General features: G+C 38.2%; 1 protein-coding gene across 3 annotated transcripts in view; it reads left to right on the forward strand.

The window, feature by feature from the left end:
- The first annotated feature begins 1,173 nt into the window (after positions 1-1,173).
- ZNF18 (zinc finger protein 18) overlaps positions 1,174-19,360 on the forward strand; it is a 38,480-nt gene continuing 20,293 nt past the window's right edge. Inside the window, exons 1-4 of one of the 3 annotated variants that reach the window (XM_072645066.1) lie at positions 1,174-1,295; positions 5,193-5,666; positions 9,040-9,259; positions 9,746-9,837. In XM_072645066.1, coding sequence (XP_072501167.1) covers positions 5,286-5,666; positions 9,040-9,259; positions 9,746-9,837 — 693 coding nt within the window. In that variant the 5' untranslated portion in view covers positions 1,174-1,295; positions 5,193-5,285. The remainder of the gene's footprint in view (positions 1,296-5,192; positions 5,667-9,039; positions 9,260-9,745; positions 9,838-19,360) is intronic. The other 2 variants (XM_072645067.1, XM_072645068.1) reach the window with 2 other exon arrangements.

A 19,360-nucleotide genomic window follows, 5' to 3' on the forward strand; every position in this document is an offset into this window, starting at 1 on the left:
GAAAAATCAATTTTATATTATTTTCAGGTCTGCATTCTTCCCAATCTATATTTCCCTCCTCTCCCACCCCTCACTGAGAAGCAAGGAAAATAAAATTGTTATACACATGTATTTTCAAGCAAAATAAGTTCCCACAATGGCCATGTCCAAAATATGTGTGTATGTATATAAGCTTATACATAACATACATCTATATTATGTATGGTGTATAGTGTGAAATTATGATTGTCATAATAGATACGATATGTGTAATGAATATACTGACTTTGCAATTGTTGTATTTTCTTCCATTTATGGGCAGATCATGGGAAACCACTCAAAGCCCTGGAAATGATTGTAATCCATCTTGCCCCTTCTATCACACTGTGATTTATGCATATAATCTGTCTTCACTTCAGCAAGGTGAAATTCTGATCAGGACAATTCCCCAATTTGCAAATCTGTTCCTCATAATGAAACTAATTAGTTAATCTGCTACTTGATTACTGACACATCTCTGACCTGCTGCTTTGTGATTTTCAGATTAGAGACTGGTTCAGTAAACTCCTGTTTACAATAGTTCTGTCTCAATCTGAACTTTGTCAGTTAATGCTGTATTGGGGATGGTGCAATGCTTCATGAGGAGTCCCTTGGGTTTGTGGTTAGTCATAATGCTGATTGGAGTTCCTTAGTCTTTGGAAGTTGTTTGTCTTTATAATATTGTTGTTCTTTTGGTTCTTGCTTCACACTGGGTCAGTTCATGTAAGTCTTTCCAAGTTTCTCTGAAACCTGCCCCTCTGTCATATAGCACAATAGAATTCCTTCACATTCATATATGGCTTGTTCAGTCATTCTCCAATTTCTAATGTATGTTTAACTTCCTATTTTATATTATAGTTTTCTGAGTGTTCTTATTTCCAAATTTAATTGTGAGTTGGCCAAAGGTGGGGTTCAGAATCCCAGAGCTGTTTGGGATCTCAAAGGCCCATCTGTTAAACTTGCATGAGAATATAGCCAGACCCTGCAGGCAGTGCCTAGGCCTAGGTGGTGCGGGACTGAGATCGATTACATCACCTATTAATCCTTCAAGATGACCCCACCCCCTCCGGGTGCTACTTACTCTCAGCCCCACTCTCAATGACTCCACCCCTTGGGGTTTCTGACACTAGACTGGGGATGCGTGCGCAGTTTGGACTCCTTGGCCGGAAGTGAGTGTTTGGATCCCAGTCGGTGTGTGAAGAGCCTTGGTGGTGGGCCGCAGCTGAAGCCGGAGCCGGAGCCGGAGCCGGAGCCGGAGCCGGAGCCAGAGAATCCTGGTAGGAGCCTGGGATCTCCTGTCTCCAATAACTCCGCACATGCGGGGCTTGAGCTTTTGTGCCTTTTCATTTTCTCCCGCTTCAGAGGCTAAGGGAGCCCAACGGAGCTATGATCCATCCATCCTCCTCCTACCCCCTCCTCCCCTCCCCGCGCTGGGCTTGTGTGCGGGATGGGCAGGTGGAACCTTGGGGGTGAAAGTGAGGAAGGTGCCGAGAGTTAGCCGCTTTTGGGAACACCACCTCTTTAAATCTCTGTGTGTGGGGCTCCGAGGTTTCTGGTTGGTGGAGGAGGGGATGATTTTGCGACTGGAGCTTAGCGCCCCTGATTTTACCCTTGCTCATGTGTTTAATTTAGCATCTGGTAACCTCTTGGCAGTGTGGAAACTAGCCCCAGGAGAGTTAGATGGTGTGGTGGAAAAAATACTCAGCATGAATTGTAGTCTGAGTTCTGCTACTCGGTCAACAAGTATTTATTAATCGTTTGCTCTGTGGTAGGGGCTGTGATGAGCATTGTGCATACAAAGAAGGGCCAGGGAGAAGCTCGCTTTTTAATGGGGGAGGCGACATGTATATTACAACATATAGTCGATGGAAGGTAACCATAGATGGGAAGGTTGCACTGCAGATGGTGGGATTTGAACTGAGTCTTTAAAGGGAGCCAGGGATTGGGGGGAGTGAGTTTGGATTGTAGAGTGCATGAAGAGGAGTAAAGTGTAAGAAGATTGGAAGGTAGTAAAGGGATAGAAAATGAAATGCTACAGGCAGTTATACAGTGCCCCAAAAATCTTAGTGCAATTTAAAGCTTAATTTTATTTGATCCTGGAGGTAATAGGAAGCCACTGGAAGTCGAGTAAGGGGTTGGAGGAGGATGAAAGGTTAGAGCTCAGTTTCTGAAAAATTCCCTTTGGCAGCTGTGTGTAGGGTGCGTTGGATTGGGGAGAGACTTGAGATGGGGAGACCGGTTGCACTAGTCCAAATGAGAGATGATGAGGGCCCCAATTATCGTAGTGGCTGTGTTATTAGAAAGAAAGGGACATAGTGGACTGAAATTGTGGAGGTAGAAATGACAAGATTTAGGTTGGGTTCCATTGGCTTGAATTGTGAGATTAAGAAGTTGAGGAAAATAACTGAGGTTGCAAACCTGGATGATTTGGGAGGATTGCAGTACTCAACAATAATAGACAAGTGGGGGCAGTAATAGGTAAATTCTCTGGGGGAGAATTTGAGGGAGAGGTAATGAGTTCTCTTTGGGGTATATTTAGTTTGAAATGTCCACAAGTCACTTGGTGATGTGGGATTGAAGTTCAGGAAAGAGACTAGGGCTGTATTTCATTCATCGCTCTATGACCTTCAGCAAGTCTGGTGTTGGACAGTGAAAGAACACTGACTGGCCTCAGAGAACTTGAATTCTCATCCCAATTCAGATGCTTACTACCTTTTGGAATGTAGGCAAGTTACATAATGTTTGCTTAGTTTATTCATCCGTAAAATGGCAATGGGAATATAGATGACTTCAAAGGCCCCTTTAAGCTCTAGATCCTCTAGTCAGTTATTAAGGATTTATTATTAAGTGCCTAGGATGCTAGTCTATGTGCTAGGTTCTGATAAAGAAAGACAAATGAAACAATCCCTACTCTCATGAAACTTACTTTCTATGAGGATAAGACATGTGCATACTTTAAGTACCTAAGAAATACATACTAGATAGGGAGAGAGGGCACTAGCAATTGCAAGGATCAGGGAAGACTTCATGTAGAAGTGGCTGCTTTTTGCTGAATCTTAGCAAAAGAAGGATTCAATTAGATGGAGTTGAAGAAGGGAGTGACATTTTTGAGGAATCAAAAAAGGTTAAGCTTGTCTGGTTTGCAGAGTACAGAAAGTGGAATAGAAGATAAAGATCCCAGAAAGGTAGGCAGGAGCCAGATATCAAGACCTTTAAAAAGGCAAGCAGAAGAGTTGATTCTAGAGGCATAATTTCTGTTTTAGAGAAGTTTGAGAGATCTCGGAGAATCAGAGAAAATGTCTAGTCTGCCTTCATGTTGGTCACATGACTTGCAAATCAGAAAAATTTATGATGAAAGCAAGTTTGTTAACCATGAAGAAGGCATTTCAGAGTTTGTAGTGGAAGAGGCAGGTAGATTTGGAAGGGGACATTTGGAGGGTGTAGTTGAGGGAGATGGGAGAGGGCACAGGCACTGGAGTTTGGGGAATGGGATTTGTACAGTGACAGCCAAGTGTTCAAAATCATTGAGATGGGAACAGTAAAACAGAGTAAGAATATGCTAACTACAGTATTGAGGAATGAATCCAGGTAGTTTCAGTAGCTTGAGAGAGGTCCATCTAGGGAGGTAGTTGATTAGAATGTTCAAATCCATCCCTTAAGGTCCAATATTATTAGATGGTTATAATGTGAGCTTTTAAGTTTATTTTGCTTTGAAACAAATTGTTTTAGCCAAAGCATTTCAAATGCATTGATTTAAAATGAAAGATATTATTAGAAGTACTATTAGCTTAGTAAGCCCCTTGAAGGCTGGTGACACATTTTTTTTATCTTTGAATCTCTAGTAGTTACTTCAATGCTGCCTTGTGCAAAATAGGCATCTTACTGTTTGAAGAATTAAAACTGAAACCAGCGCCAGTCATTTGTATAGGGTAGGTCCACACAATAGGTAAGTATGCTTAGAAGTCAAAATTAGAGTTGGCAGAATCCCTGTTAAATTAAAGGAAAAGCAATATGATATTTTGTGGGGTTCTCTTCATTGTGATATGATGAATTGCCTTTCATCACTCAAGTAAAAATGAGTATCTGTTTCCTGGAATCACACCACACTCTTCCTTGGACAGTCTAGAGGCTGGTACCTGTATTAGACTCTACATTTCATTAGGCTTAACATAAACTACCTGCTTTCCTTTATGATAACAGGAGGAAGGGAATAAGTATTTATATAGCACCTCCCACATACCATGCACTGTGCTTAAGTGCTTTACACATATTTTATTTGAGCTCACAACAATCCTGGGAGGTAGTTGCTATAATTAACCCCATTTTGCAGTTGTGGAAACTGAGGCATACAGAACTTAAGTCACACATTTAATGTGTGTGAGGCTGGATTTGAACTCAGGCTTTAATGACTCGAAGTTCAATGCTTTATCCACTGTATCGCCTAGCTGCCCTTCTTACAGTTGAGTAGATTATGGTCTTCTTTAAGTTAAATTTTTTGGATGAAGGATAAAGTGCTAAACCTAGAGCCTGGAGCCCAGAATCCTGCCTTAGAAGCTTAATACTAGCTTTTATCATCAAGAGCAAATCATTTAAGGTCTTAGAGCCTCATTTTCTTCATCTGTAAAATAAAAACACTAATACTTGTATTATTTACCTTATAGGGTTAGAAAGAAATGCTTTGTAGGAAATATAACAAGCAAAACATTTTGTAGACCTTAAAGTGCTTCAGATGTGAATGACTGAATTTTAAATTGACATCTTTCTTGGAAAGATAGGTACCCTTAGTTACTTGATAAGATTTAAACAGCAATCTCAGTCTCTTAATTATATTTGAGATACATTCTAGGCTCATCAAGTACTCATTCATAAATCTGTTAGGGTGGATTACTTCTATAACTGCTTAATCTCATCTGTTTTAGGTTCACTCTTATCATTTTCCATTTTTAAATTTCAGACTTTTGCCTAAGAAATCTGGGGCTCTTCTTTGGATGGGGGCTTATAAACTCTTGTTGATGGCTAGTTTGATTTGTTCTCTCAAAAAAGAATCTCTCAGAAATCTGTAGATTAACCATGCAGAGGTCTTTTGCATAGAGCAATGGACTTGTCTGTTCTATTTCTTATTTATCATTCTTCACAGTTTTTTGGGTCTCTTTTCCTTCAAATTTCTTTTTCAGAAGCTCTAAAATTGTTCAGAAGGAGAAAAATTTGAGCTCAAAATCTCAGACCTCCTCTTCCATTTCCAAAGGTGGAGTAGCCTTTTAAGTCATATGATGCCTACAGCCTTGTGTTCCTCAATCCCTACAACTCCATTGATGAAGAGAGAAGATGATTCTTTTTCTGGACATGATTTTGCCCTGAGAGAGGACAACCCTGAGACAGCTCGACAACACTTCAGGCAGTTTCATTACCAGTTGATGTCTGGGCCCCATGAGACTATGAGACAACTCAGGAAGCTCTGCTTTGGGTGGCTTAGGCCGGAGATTCACTCAAAGGAGCAGATCTTGGAAATGTTGATGCTGGAACAGTTCCTAACCATCTTACCTGGCGAGATCCAAACCTGGGTACGGAAACAGTGTCCAGAGAGTGGAGAAGAAGCAGTGACACTGGTAGAGGGCTTACAGAAAGACCCTGGGAGATTGTGGCATTGGGTAAGTAGAGGAAATTATACTCTGGTAAGTGAGAGGGTTGAAGGATTGTGATAGGATTGTGGTAGGGCAGGGTGTCAAGAAAAAACTCTTCTTTCTAAAATGAGCTTTTAAATTAAATTTTAAAAAGGCCTTGAGAGAAAGACTAGGTTTAGATTCTTATGGTCATCCTATAAATTGTTTTACTTCTTTCTCCCATTAGTTTCTACAAATCCTCCAATATTTCTTTAAGTTCTTTGTATTCATTGTCATGTTACTCCATTATATTTTGTGTATTAAATAAATTAAATAATTTTTCCTTGGACCTAACAATGGAGACCAATAACTGACTTGATGAACCAATGCCATAATGTTGATCTGAAGCACTTTGGGTTTGTCTTTTAAAAACTATAATTTGTCCTGGGATAATAAAGGAAATAATTCTTTTCTTTGTGATGACTTTTTTGAAGGGAGTGGGAAGAAAGCATCTTAGTCCACTTTGGATATAAGGTACCACTTCTGGGGTTTATTTTTAGGCATTGCAAATATATTTACTAAGCATTTAATGTTACAAAAAAAAAATCAAGATTTTTGTACAGTCATTTAGAACTGAGGAAATATGTTTATTTTTCCATTTTGCACAAACTCCAGAGTGGTCATGGAAAAAGTAACATAACTTTCATTGCGTCTTTTTGGATAATTGTTGGGGGTAGAATTCAACTCTATCCTGTTTTTCTTATTCTAGGTTCAAAATCTAGAAACAATTATGTTATAATGTTATTTATGTATAAAACTGTTATAATAGTATCTATTTCAAAACATTAACAGTTTCTTTTTTGAAGTAGATACAGTTATAGAAATAATATTGCTATTAAAGTTGAGCAAATTTTATAATAGTTTAAGCCAAATGTATTCTAATACTAGTTAAAGAATTCTTTTTACCTAGGATTTTTATAAATGAAGTCGTAACACTTCAATAGTTTACTTTCTAGTAGTTTAGTTTCTTAAAGGATAGGAAGGAACTATTCTTTCATTTTAATGTTAGTACCAATCAGTCAATAAATAAGTATTTATTAGGCTGAGTCTTGAAGGAAACCTAGCATTTTATGAAGTGGAATATAAAGCAGGGAGAGCATTTCAGGCATGAGTGATAGCCCTACAAATGCATGGAGGTGGGAATTAGTAGGAGAGCATGTGGAGGACTGTAGATTCTAGGAAGAAGCCAGGTATTGATGAGTTTTAAATATTTGATCCTAAAGATAAAAAAGAATATTTAGCATTTACTGATTAGGGCATGACATAATCAGATCAATATTTTAGGAAAAATCCTTTGGTAGAGAATGATTTAGAGTTTGGACAGTCTTAAAACAAGGAGACCTGTTAGGGGGCTATTAAAAATAGTCCAGGTTAAAGGTGATAAGAACCTGAAAAAGGAAGGTGGCTGCATGAGTAGAAAGAATGATCTATATAGGACAGATATTTTGGAGGCAGAAATGGAAACATTTGACAGCTGATTGGATATATGGGACTAGTGAGGAGTGAGGTTAGTTTAGGTGGGGTGGGAAGGGTGTTGGTACCTTTCAAGGTATTGGGGACGTTCCAAATTTGGGGGGAGGTAAGGAGAATGTGTTCTATTCTGGAAGTACTGAGTTTGAGATGCCTAGAGGGCAGTCAGTTTGAAATGTCTTATAGGCAATTGGAGATGTATTCCTAGGACTTGAGAGAAAGACTAGGATTGGAGTCTTGTGGTCATCCTGTAAATTGTTTTGCTTTGTTATGTTTACTTCTTTCTCCATTCTGTTATTCAGTCATTTTTTAGTTATGTTGATGGAATCTTAATAAAGCTTAATAAAGTCCCAATATTCTAATTTCCTTATGGGCCTCACTGAACAGCAAGCATGCCCTGATTTAGCCACATAATATGGCTTTAACTACTCCTCTGGCCCCCAGACTCAATGTAGCCCACTGTCCCTAGCAAGCCACTGCCCTTAGTTCAATCCTTGTACTCAACCATAGTCACATCCATTTAACCCAACAGGACCACAATACCTAACTATCCATTTTGACCAGACAGGACTAGTCAGTCAGAAAGCAGCACAGCCAGGATGTCTGACCATCAAACCATAGAAGAGACCCCTCCCCTATTAACTAATCCCTTAACAAATCCCTCCAGCCTTTTTAATATTCATAATTTCTGTTGTGCAATCAGCATCATTGCACTATAAAATTGCTTGTCTTATCTTACTAAGTTTCTGATTCCTCTTAGAACCTAGCCTGCTTCATGAGAGGCAGCAATCTCAATAAATGCCTATACTTGGATTACAGATGGTTTGACTCTGAATTCTTTGAGGTGGTTCCACCACAACCCCTCGTGAAACTGCAACAATATCTGTCCCTTTATTGACTTCTTGGAGTTTTCTTGGTAGAGATACTGGAGTGGTTTGCCTTGCCATTTCCTTCTCCAGTTCATTTTACAGAAGAGGAAACTGAGGCAAGCAAACTTAAATGACTTGCCCAAAGTCACATAACTAGTAAGTGTCTGAGGCTAGATTTGAACTCAAGTCTTCCTTGACTCAAAGTCTGGTGCTTTCTATCCATTGCATCATTTAGCTGCCCCCTTTCTCCATTAGTTCCTACAAATCCTTCCATGTTTCTTTGAGTTTTTCATAATCATTGTCATGATACAATAATATTCCATTATAGCTATATGTATCACAGTTTGCCTACTCATCCACTACTTGTTAGACACACAGTTTGTTTCTGATTTTTTGCTGTTACAAATAGTAATTCTATGAATATTTTTGTATTAAGGCTTTTTATGGAGTGAATGGAGTAGTGGTTTTGTTTGGGTCAAAGGGGCTGAACAACTTATAATTTTTCTTGCTTAATTCCTGATCATTTTCCAAAATAGTTGGACCAGTTCATGGTTCTATCAGCAGTTAAATAGGTTTTCTCTTCTATGACAAAATAATGAACACTGGTTTCCATGGTGACTTGATTTTTTTTTTACATTCTTTGCTGAGAAATCTTGTTAAAAGTTTTTCTGAAGTCTAAATACTATACATTAATTTCCCACCTAGCTATCATTATTTATTACTTCCAAGAACTTAAGTTTGATACTTTTAATTTCATTTCTTGGTTTTCCCATAATCCTACTGAAATTGAATTATTACCATTTTTTACTGTCTACCAATTTTTGTGAGATGACATCATGAATTTTGATTTTTTTAATAGCAATTTTGAGCATATTTTCAGATAGATCCTAGGTATTTTGAAAAGAGTCTCTGGTTGTTATCTGATTTCGTATGTCTCTTCTCCCCACTCTTTCCCATTCCTTAACCCCAGTGTCACATCATCTCATACCTAATCATGGGGGTTGGGCTTGGGTGTTTCATAGATCAAAGTCCAAGTGCTCCGACAGGAAGCTCTTTCAGAGGAAATGGAAGCACCAGATGTCCAGGTGGAGCCTTTTGCTAAGGTAACACTTCAAGAAGAAGGCACACAGAATTCACACTCAGCACAGCAGGAACAGCTGAACCACAGCATCAAAGAGGAGTCTGAAAACTCACTGGAGTTTGGTGAGGATCAATTGCTTCATTCTGAGAGAGAACCTTCTAGTGAGTAAATTTGCGGGGTTTGGACAGTGGGCCCATGATAGTGAGCCCACAGATAATAAGTTGAAAATGAACTTAAATGATTTCAGCAGATGGCTAGGAAGAAGTTGCTGTCATTGTCCTTCTGGGGTTAGAGAGCAGTAGTATAACAAGGTTGGCCTCAATCAGCTACTTTAGTTTGGGGATTTTCATAATGTTTTGTCAGTGGGCTGGTCTGTCTTGAGTTTGGCAAACTCATTTTGCTTCAGTTGTATCAACAAGACTGGGGAAAAGATGGTAGAGAGGGACAGTCACTATTTAATGTAGTATAAAGGGAATTTGTTTTTTTAGGGGAGTGGTAAGAACTGGCATATCAGAGCTATTTTCCCAATTTTTTCGCAGAATGCCATGATACAAGGTGCTATAGTTTTGTGTGGTTGAGAATAGCTCTAATAAGGGGATAGCATGGAACAAATCCAATGTTTTAATACCTCCTATCTCCTGCCCTAGATTTGCCAATTTCCCAGCTTCCTACCTTTCCTGAAGGAAGGCATACCAGAGACAAAGATGAGGCAGCTTCACTTCATGCATCTGGATCTCAGGTCAGTGCTGGTTTGCTTCTCACTGAACCAGACTTTGAGGATTCAAACTTGAGTTTTAATTTAATTATTTTGTTTTGTTCCAGGCACTGTTCTAGGTATATGGAATACAAAGATTTTTTTTTTTTTTAAAAGTCAGTCAACAAGCATTTATTCAGCACTTATTACATGCCAAGCACTGTGCTAAGCTAGATAGGAATACAAATAGAAGTAGAAAAATAGTTCCTGCTCTCAAGGAGCTTAAATTCTAATGGGAAAATACAACACATAAGAACACATAAAAGACAGCTGATAGTGGGAGTAGGTTGGAGAAAGTGGGGAGAGACGTGGTAAATTTCTTTTTTTAAATTTATTTTTAGTTTTCAACATTCTTTTTATTGCATAACCTTTAGCTTTTTTTTTACAGTTTCTATTTACACCATTTTCATAGTGCATATTATTTTCATCATTTTGCTTATATTGCTGTCAGTTCATATGAATCTTTTTATGTTTCTCTGAATTTCTCATATCATACATGTGTTTTTATTATCTCTTATGACTTAAGAAGCTGCCCAGTGTATTTTTCAGCTCTGTGTTTCTCTACAGCCTTCCACTCTTTTAAAAAAATATATATAATTAATTTATTTTTCAGTTCTCAACATTCATTTCCACAAGAATTTGAATTCAAAATTTTCTCCCCATCTCTCCCCACCCTCCAGGACAGCGTGCACCCCATCCATCCCTTCCTCTAGTCTGTCTTCCCTTCTATTACTCCTCCTTCTTATATCTCCCTCGTCTCTATTTTCCTGTAGGGAAAAATAGATTTTTATACCCATTGAGGCTTGGTAAATTTCTGTGGAGATGAGTCAACAATGCAGCCTAGAAAGGGGATAAAGATATCTTTGGCCTGATCTTCCTCCTTAAATTGCTATCGTGGAAATTATTTTCAAATACAAATGAATATATTATTAGGTAGAATGTTACAGGGGTAAAGGAGCTATCTTTCTCATTCAGGATCATCTTCAGGATCATTATCATTGTATAAGAAAGTTTAATCATTAAAAGATCTTAAGAGTGACTGCCAATAAATATGACCCTTGTGTATATTGTTGACACAGTAAATGTACTCCTAAAAAGTGATGCTCATTGTAAATTGAATAATTCATGATAAATTCTTTTTCCTGGACAGATTTATCAGAAATTATACATCCAGTTAAGTATTGTTCCCTTCAAAATAATCAGCACTGGTGAGGGGGAGGGTGGGAAGTGGGGGTTGGGGCATACTCTTTTTTTGTTTAAAAAAAATTTTTTTTGGAAGTCTTACATGGAGGTTAGCATCTTTTATTTATTTATTTATTTTAAAAAAATGTTTATTTATTTAATTTTAGTTTTCAACATTCATTTCCACAAAGTTTTGAGTTCCAAATTTTCTCCCCATCTCTCCCTTCACCCCCACCCCATAATGCCTTGCATTCTGATTACCCCTTCCCTCAATATGCCCTCCCTTGTATCACACTCCTCCCTTTCCTTATCCCCATCTTCTCTGTTTTCTTGTAGGGCAAATTAGATTTCTGTACCCCATTATCTGTATTTCTTATTTCCCAGTTGTATGCAAAAACAATTCTCAACATTCATTCCTAAAACTTTGAGTTCCAGCTTCTCTCCCTCCCTCCCTCCCCACTCAGTCCCAGTGAGAAGCAATTCAATATAGGCTATATATGTGTAGTTTTGCAAAACACTTCAATAATAGTCATATTATGTAAGACTAACTATACTTCCCTCCATCTCATCCTGCCCCCGATTTATTCTATTCTTTTTTGACCTTATCCCTCCCCAAAAGTGTTTACTTTTAATTACTCCCTTCTCCAATGTGCCCTCCCTTCTGTCATCCTCCTACCCTACTTGTTCCCTTCTCCCCTACTTTCCTGTAGTGTAAGATGGATTTTCATACCAAATTTAGTGAGCATGTTATTCCTTCCTTAAGCCAAATGTGAAGAGAGTAAACTTCACTTTTTCCCTCTCATGTCTTCCCTTTTCTTCTCCATTGAAAAGACTTTTTTTGCCTCTTTTGTGAGTGATAATTTGCCCCATTCCATTTCTCCCTTTCTCCTCCCAATATATTCCTCTCTCACCTCTTGATTTTATTTTTTTAGATATCATCCCTTCCTATTCAACTTACCCTGTGCCATCTGCCTATGTGGATATAATCCCTTCAACTACCCAAATACTGAGAAAAGTCTCAAGAGTTACAAATATTATCTTTCCATGTAGGAATGTAAACAGTTCAACTAGTAAGTCCTTTATGATTTCTCTTTCCTGTTTACCTTTTCATGCTTCTCTTGATTCTTGTGTTTGAAAGTTTCTATTCAGTTCTGGTCTTTTCATCAAGAATACTTGAAAGTCCTGTATTTCATTGAATGACCATTATTTCCCCTGAAGTATTTTACTCAGTTTTGCTAGGTAGGTGATTCTTGGTTTTAATCCTAGTTCCTTTGATTTCTGGAATATCATATTCTAAGCTCTTTGATCCCTTAATGTAGAAGCTGCTAGATCTTGTGTTATCCTGATTGTATTTCCACAATACTCAAATTGTTTCTTTCTAGGTGCTTGCAATATTTTCTCCTTGATCTGGGAACTCTGGAATTTGGCTACAGTATGCCTAGGAGTTTCTCTTTGGATCTCTTTCAGGAGGTGATTGATTCTTTCAATATTTATTTTGTCCTCTGGTTCTAGAATATCAGGGCAGTTTTCCTTGATAATTTCATGAAAGATGATGTCTAGGCTCTTTTTCTGATCATGGCTTTCAGGTAATCCCATAATTTTTAAGTGGTCTCTCCTGGATCTCTTTTCTAGGTCAGTTGTTTTTCCAGTGAGATATTTCACATTATATTCTATTTTTTCATTCTTTTGGTTTTGTTTTGTAATTTCTTGGTTTCACATGAAGTCATTAGCTTCCATCTGCTGCATTCTAATTTTTTAAAAAACTATTTTCTTCAGTGAGCTTTTGAACCTCCTTTTCCATTTGGCTAATTCTGCTTTTTAAAGCATTCTTCTCCTCATTGATTTTTTGACCTCTTTTGCCAATTTAGTTAGCCTATTTTTAAAGGTGTTATTTTCTTCAGCAAGCTGAAGCTTTAGCAAGCTGTTGGCTCACTTTTCATGATTTTCTTGCATTGCTCTCATTTCTCTTCCCAATTTTTCTTCCACCTCTCTTACTTGATTTTCAAAATCCTTTTTGAGCTGTTCCATAACCTGAGACCATTGCAAATTTATTTTGGAGGCTTTGGATGCAGAACCCTTGACTTCCTCTGATGGTAAGCATTGTTCTTCTTCATATGAAAGGATGGAAGAAAATATCTGTTCACCAAGAAAGTAACCTTCTATAGCCTTATTTTTTTTCCCTTTTTTGTACATTTTTCCAGTCAGTTATTTGACTTTTGAGTCTTTTGTCAAGAGGAGGGTATACTCTGGGGACGTGTAAGTTCTTAGTTCCTCCAAGGTGATACAATGAAGGGAAAGGAATTTACTTCTCTTTTGGCCTGCACACTGGTCTAGGAGCAACCAAAAACTTTTGTGTCCAGGATGTGTGAGTAGTAGAATTCCCTCTCTACAACTGCCTCCAGCTTAACCATGCCAGTGTTGCTCCTCACCCCTGGGCTGGGCTCAGGGCTGAGATTCAGATCAGCAGCTCAGTTCCCCCAGAGCCTTTAGTTGGAGGGCTCCAAAAATGGATGGTGCGTCTGCAGTGGCTGCCACTGGTAGTCCAGACCGTGTTCCCTTCTCCTGGGTGAAGGAGCTTTCTCACTGACCTTTGAAACTGTCTTTGGCATTTGTGGGTTGAACAGTCTGGGAACTGCTGCTGCCACTGGTGTCCTGAAGCCTGTTCTGGGTCCTGTCCCTGCCTAGCTGTATGGCACCCTGGACTGTGTCCTTCTCCGCGCCTGGTGCAATAGACCTTTCCCGTTGGCCTTCCAGGCTGTCTTGTTCTGGAAATCTCTTTCACTCTGTCATTTTGTGGCTTCTGCTGCTCTAGAATTTGTTTAGAGTCATTTTTTACAAGTATTTTCTGGGGGAGCTTCTACAGGTCTGTCTTTCTACTCTGCCATCTTGGCTGCACCCCCCATACTCTTTTTTTTTTTTTTTTTAATGAAGAAGCTGTTAAAAGTATTTTCTGAAATTATGCTTTGAGAATTGTCTGGACCCTTGTAACCAGACTATTCAGTGGTGTTAAATCATTCTGTGAGAGTGTACAAATAAGTATGGTACATGAGTGTGTTTGAGAGGTGCAAACTAGTGGTACCTGAAGTCTGAGGAAAAAAAGGTCAATATTCCTGCCTTGATATCTTCTCCAAAGAGTAGCATAATTCTTTGCACTCCAGTGTAGCAGACGGCCCGTGTCCCTACACGGCTTGGTGATGTGGTTGAAGATAAGAGACACGGGAGGCGGGAAAAGATAGACCAGTTCCGTTTATTGATCTGAGGGTCAAGGTATTTATAGACAGAAACTGCAAGTCTACGTGAGATTCTGCTCATCTCCAGTTCCCAGAGATTTGGCCAGTCTTATTGTCTTTAAAGACTGTTAGCCTAGAGGACATCTATTTTACATATTCCTTGTCTTCTGTAGTTCCCACGTTTGTCTCACGGAGACAACAACATCTGGGGGGCATGGAGAGCCATTCCGGATGATAATGAGCATAGTCTCAAAGAACAGTTTCTCTGAAAGTCTTTCCTGATCTTGTCAACAGCACTCCACCCTGGCCCTCAACACTCCAGGAATACTCAAGGAACTGAACTGAATTACTGCTGATTATTAGTTTACTTCATATTTTCCTCTGGCTTATAGATGCTTTATCTTAATTGGTAGGTGGTACAGTGGATAGACCATCGGGCCTGGAGTTAGGAAGAACCAAGTTCAAATTTGGCATAAATTCTTAAGCTATTTTGCCTTTTGTAATATTATACTAAGATCTTTGGTTTTTAATAGAAGCTGTCAGATTTTACATGGTTTCTTAATAAATACTTGAACTATTTCTTTGAGATACTTATGATATTTTTCATTTGATGTAGCAACTCTGAAGTTTGCCATAACATGCCTGAGAGTGTTCCTGTTGGGGTTTCTTTGAGGAAGTAATTTGTGGGTTCTTTCTATCTTAACTTTGCCTTTTGATGCTGATAGATCTGGGTGATTTTTGTGATTTCTCAAAATATAATTTCCGGGCTTATTTTGATCATGATTTTTAAGGAGTCCAATGATTCTTCTCTCTCTCTCCTCTCTCCCTACCTTAGCAAAAAAAAAAAAATCGTCAAGCAAAACAAATAATTCCATTGGCCATGTCCAAACATACGTACCCTGTGTTGGTCTCCTCTGTTATGAGATGGGTAGCATGTCTAAACATTGGTCCTCTGAAATTGTGAAAAAGAGCTTAAATCTTTCAACATTGTTTTCCTTTACAGTTGTTGTTTAAACTATTTTGATTCTGCTTACTTTACTCAGCATCAATTTATACAATTTTACCCAGGTTTCTTTGAAACCAACCTCTCCATTTCTTATAGTGCAATAGTATTATATTCATAAAATAGAATTTGATCAGCCAGAATTATGCTGGGCTTTGGAGGAGATATCAAGGCAGGAATATTGACCTTTTTTTCCTCAGACTTCAGATAACACTAGTTTGCACCTCTCAAACACACTCATGTATCATACTTATTTGTACACTTTCGTAGAACGACTTGCCATCATTGAATAGTTTAGTTACAAGGGCCCAGAAATGGAAGCAATGTCAGATTTTATATTTTTTTATATAATATTTTTATAATTAAAAATACAATTTTTTATATAATATGTTATATTTAGAGACTATTGCAGATGTCCAGTGCCATGAAATTAAAGGGAGCCAATTAAAGAGTATTGGCTCTCCAATTCTCTAGTTTTTTTGGCACCACCAAAAGAGGTACTCTAATTATAAGTATATATAGGTCTTTTTCTTCTTTCTTGGTTCTCTTTGGGGTATAAAGCCTAGTGAAGGTATTGCTAGGGTATGCACAGTTTAGTAACTTTGGGGGAATTATTTTAAATGCTTTTCCAGAATGGCCCGCCAGTTAATAGCTATAACAATAGTGCTTCCCTACCACATTAGTCTTTTCCTTTTTTGTCAACATTGCTAATCTGAGGGGATGAGGTGAAACCCTTAGAATTGCTTTAATTTGCATTTCTCTAGTGACTTGGAGTATTGTTTCCTATGTCTGTTGATAACTTGTATTTCTTTCTTAGAAAACTATTTGTTTGTATCCTTTGACCATTTGGGGAATGACTTTTGCCAAAAGGCAAGAAAAAAACGTTTTACAACTGAAGATATCCTTATTTGGAAGAGCTAAGTATAATACTACAGGAGGGGAAGTGGATTTTTAAGGAATATAGGATTTCCACGCATTCTTGATGAAAAGACTTTGTAGATATTTACAAATGGAAATGTAGGCAACAAGAGAAACGTATCATGATACAGTTGAAAGGGATTACATGGGGATACATAGTAAAATGTTGCACTTCCTCAAAGAGATGGGAGTACCAGGTCATACTTGTTTCCTGAGGAACCTGTATGTGAGTCAGGAAGCATCAGGTAGAACTGAACATGGAACAATTAGTTGGGTTAAGATTGGAAAAGTAGTACAACAGCTGTGTATTGTCAACTTATTTATTTAACTTATATGCAGAGTATATTATGTGAAACGCCAGGCTGGATGAATCAAAAGCTGGAATTAAGATTTTCAGGAGAAATATCAGCAATCTCAGATATGAAGACAGTACCACTCTGTTGGCAGACAGTGAAGAAGAATTAAGAAACCTCATAATGAGGGTGAAAGAGGAGGGTGTAAAAGCTGGCTTAAAGCTTAACATCAGAAAAACGAAGATCATGAGAACTGGTCCCATCACATTTTGGCAAATAGAAGGAGAAGAAATGGAAGCAATGTCAGATTTTATATTCTTGGGCTTAAAGACCATTGCAGATGGCCACTGCCATGAAATTAAAAGGTGCTCTTTGGAAGGAAAGCTAAAGCATACTAAAAAACAGTGACATCATCTGCTTACAAAGGTCCATATAGTCAAAGCTTTCGTTTTTCCAGTAGCAATGTGTGTCTGTGAGAGTTGGACTATGTGTAAAATTGAGCACTGCAAAATTGATGCTTTTGAATTGTGGTGCTGGAGAATACTTTTGAGAGTCCCTTGGACAGCAAGGAGATCAAATCAGTCAACACTTAAAGAAATTAATTCAGACTATTTACTGGACGGCCAGATGCTGAAGCTTAAATACTTTGACCACATAATGAGAAGATGAAACTCATTAGAAAAGTGCTTAATGTTGGGAAAGATTGAAAACAAAAGAAGGTGATGGCAGAGGATGAGATGGATAGTGTCAGGGAAGCAATGGGCATAAGCTTGGACAGACTTTGGGAGATAGTGGAGGATAGAAGGGCCAGACGTGCTATGGTCCATGGAATCACTAGGCGTAGGAAATGACTAAAATGAAAGAACAACAGCAAATGTGAGGATGAATTGTTTGTTAATAAGGGGATAACAAACAGATGTTTTCTCAGAGGCTTAGTATTAAATCATATAGAAAAAAGTTAAAATGACAGAGTGAGGGTGGTATTGTTTTGTTTTAAAGGCCTTTGGAGAAGACAAATAGGAGGGATGGTTCTATAATGAGTAAAGGAGGAAGAAGGGAAAGGAATCAGTTTTGCCTAATAGAAATGCATAAGATGAAGATATGTAGCCATGGAGAAATGGGTGAGGGAACAGAAGTTTATCATGGTATCTGGTATACAAAATAGTGCAAACTAGTCTGTGATTAGTTTCTGCCAGACTATTTTCAGAGTCCAGTGATTTTGAAATACTTTTTTCTAGCTCTATAAAATTTTGTTTTGGGAGTTTGATTTCTCTAGTTCTCTGGATGTCTCTGGTTTTCTGGTTGATTTTTCTTTGGTTTTCTGGTTGTCTCTGTTTTTCTGGGAGTTCTCTGATTTTCCCTCATTCCTGGAGTGTTTTCCCTTCCACTCTAACTGCTGACCTCCCTAACTGCCTTTAAATCTCAACTAAAATCCCTCTTAATTGTAGTGCCTTCTCTCTGTTAATTGTTTCCTATTTATCTGTATATAAATTGATTTGTATGCATGTTGTCTCCCTCATTAGATTGTAAGGTCTTTGAGGTCCTATGCCCGGGGCGACTCCCAGGCCTTCGCCTTCTACTTACCTATCCCTGGTCTTCGGACGTCTCCGGTCTCTCTCCCGGTTGGGGGAGGGCAATAAACAGGCAGAGCACCCGAAAGGAGTTGCAGTCAGCAAGCTTTATTGCGTTTCTTCTCCTAGCTCTCGTGGTCATCCCCTTTTATTATCCCCTGTCTCCTCCCCCGTACCTCCCCTGGGCAGGCGAGCTCCTCCCAAGTGCCTCCCCGTGGGTGGAGCCAGCCTGTTACCAGGGCCATCCCAGTACCCCCACAAGGGGGCAGGTTCGGACCCTCAGGTGTCTCACGGTCCTCACGGGGGACCCCGGTCCAGAGCTGTCCCCCAACAGTCCTAGACTGTGTTTTGTCTCTTTTTGTATCCTCTGTGCTTAGTAGGTGCTTCATAAATGCTTATTGATTGGTATACTGAATTTAAAGTGTTTAAATAGTATTTAATAAAATTGATAGATCTGTAGGTGAATTTCAGAAGATATATGTAGTTTATGATCCTTGTAGTTATTTTGAATGGAATTTCTCTTTTTAATCCTTGTTGCTGCTTTTTACTGTTATATTATAGGGAAGCTGATAATTTCTGTAAATTTTTCATCTGTCTTGTAACTTTTGCTGACAAAATTTTATTTTGAAATTATTTTGAATAATTTTCAGTTGACTTGCATTTTCTTTGAATATATGTATTCCTGCAGTTCCTTTTTTTCTTATTTCTATAGTTAGCATTCTTTTCACTATATTAAATAGCAGTAGCCAACAATGGGCATCCTTGTTTTACACTCACTGGAAATATCTCTAGCTTTAGTCCATTGTACATAATTTTTACTCTTGGATTTTTTTTTAAGATTAGCCATATTGTGAAAGAAAACAAGGCAAAAATCCCCTAAGAAAAGTAAAGTAAAAAAAAAGTATACTATCAGCATTCAGATTCCTTCTGTTCTTTCTCTGGAGGTTGATATTTTTTTTTTTTTATCATAAGTCTTGGATCATTGTATTGATGCGAATAGCCAAGTGATGCACAGGTAATCATCATACAATATTGTCGTTACTGTGTACAGTGGGTGTCCAGTGTTCTCCTGGTTCTACTCACTTCATTTTTTATCAGTTCATATAAGTTTTTCTAGGTTTTTCATAAAGTATCCTGCTCATCTTTTTTTTGGGGGGGGGGGATCAGAATAGCATTTTATTTTTTCTTATAATATGTGTAGTTTTCAACATTCATTTTTTATAAATTTATAAAATTTTGAGTTTTTTCCCTTTCTCTTAACCTCCTCCCCAAGATAGCAAGCAATCTGATATAGGTTATATATGTGCAATC

Source organism: Notamacropus eugenii, chromosome 2, assembly GCF_028372415.1.
Source record: "Notamacropus eugenii isolate mMacEug1 chromosome 2, mMacEug1.pri_v2, whole genome shotgun sequence".
NCBI lineage: Eukaryota > Metazoa > Chordata > Mammalia > Diprotodontia > Macropodidae > Notamacropus > Notamacropus eugenii.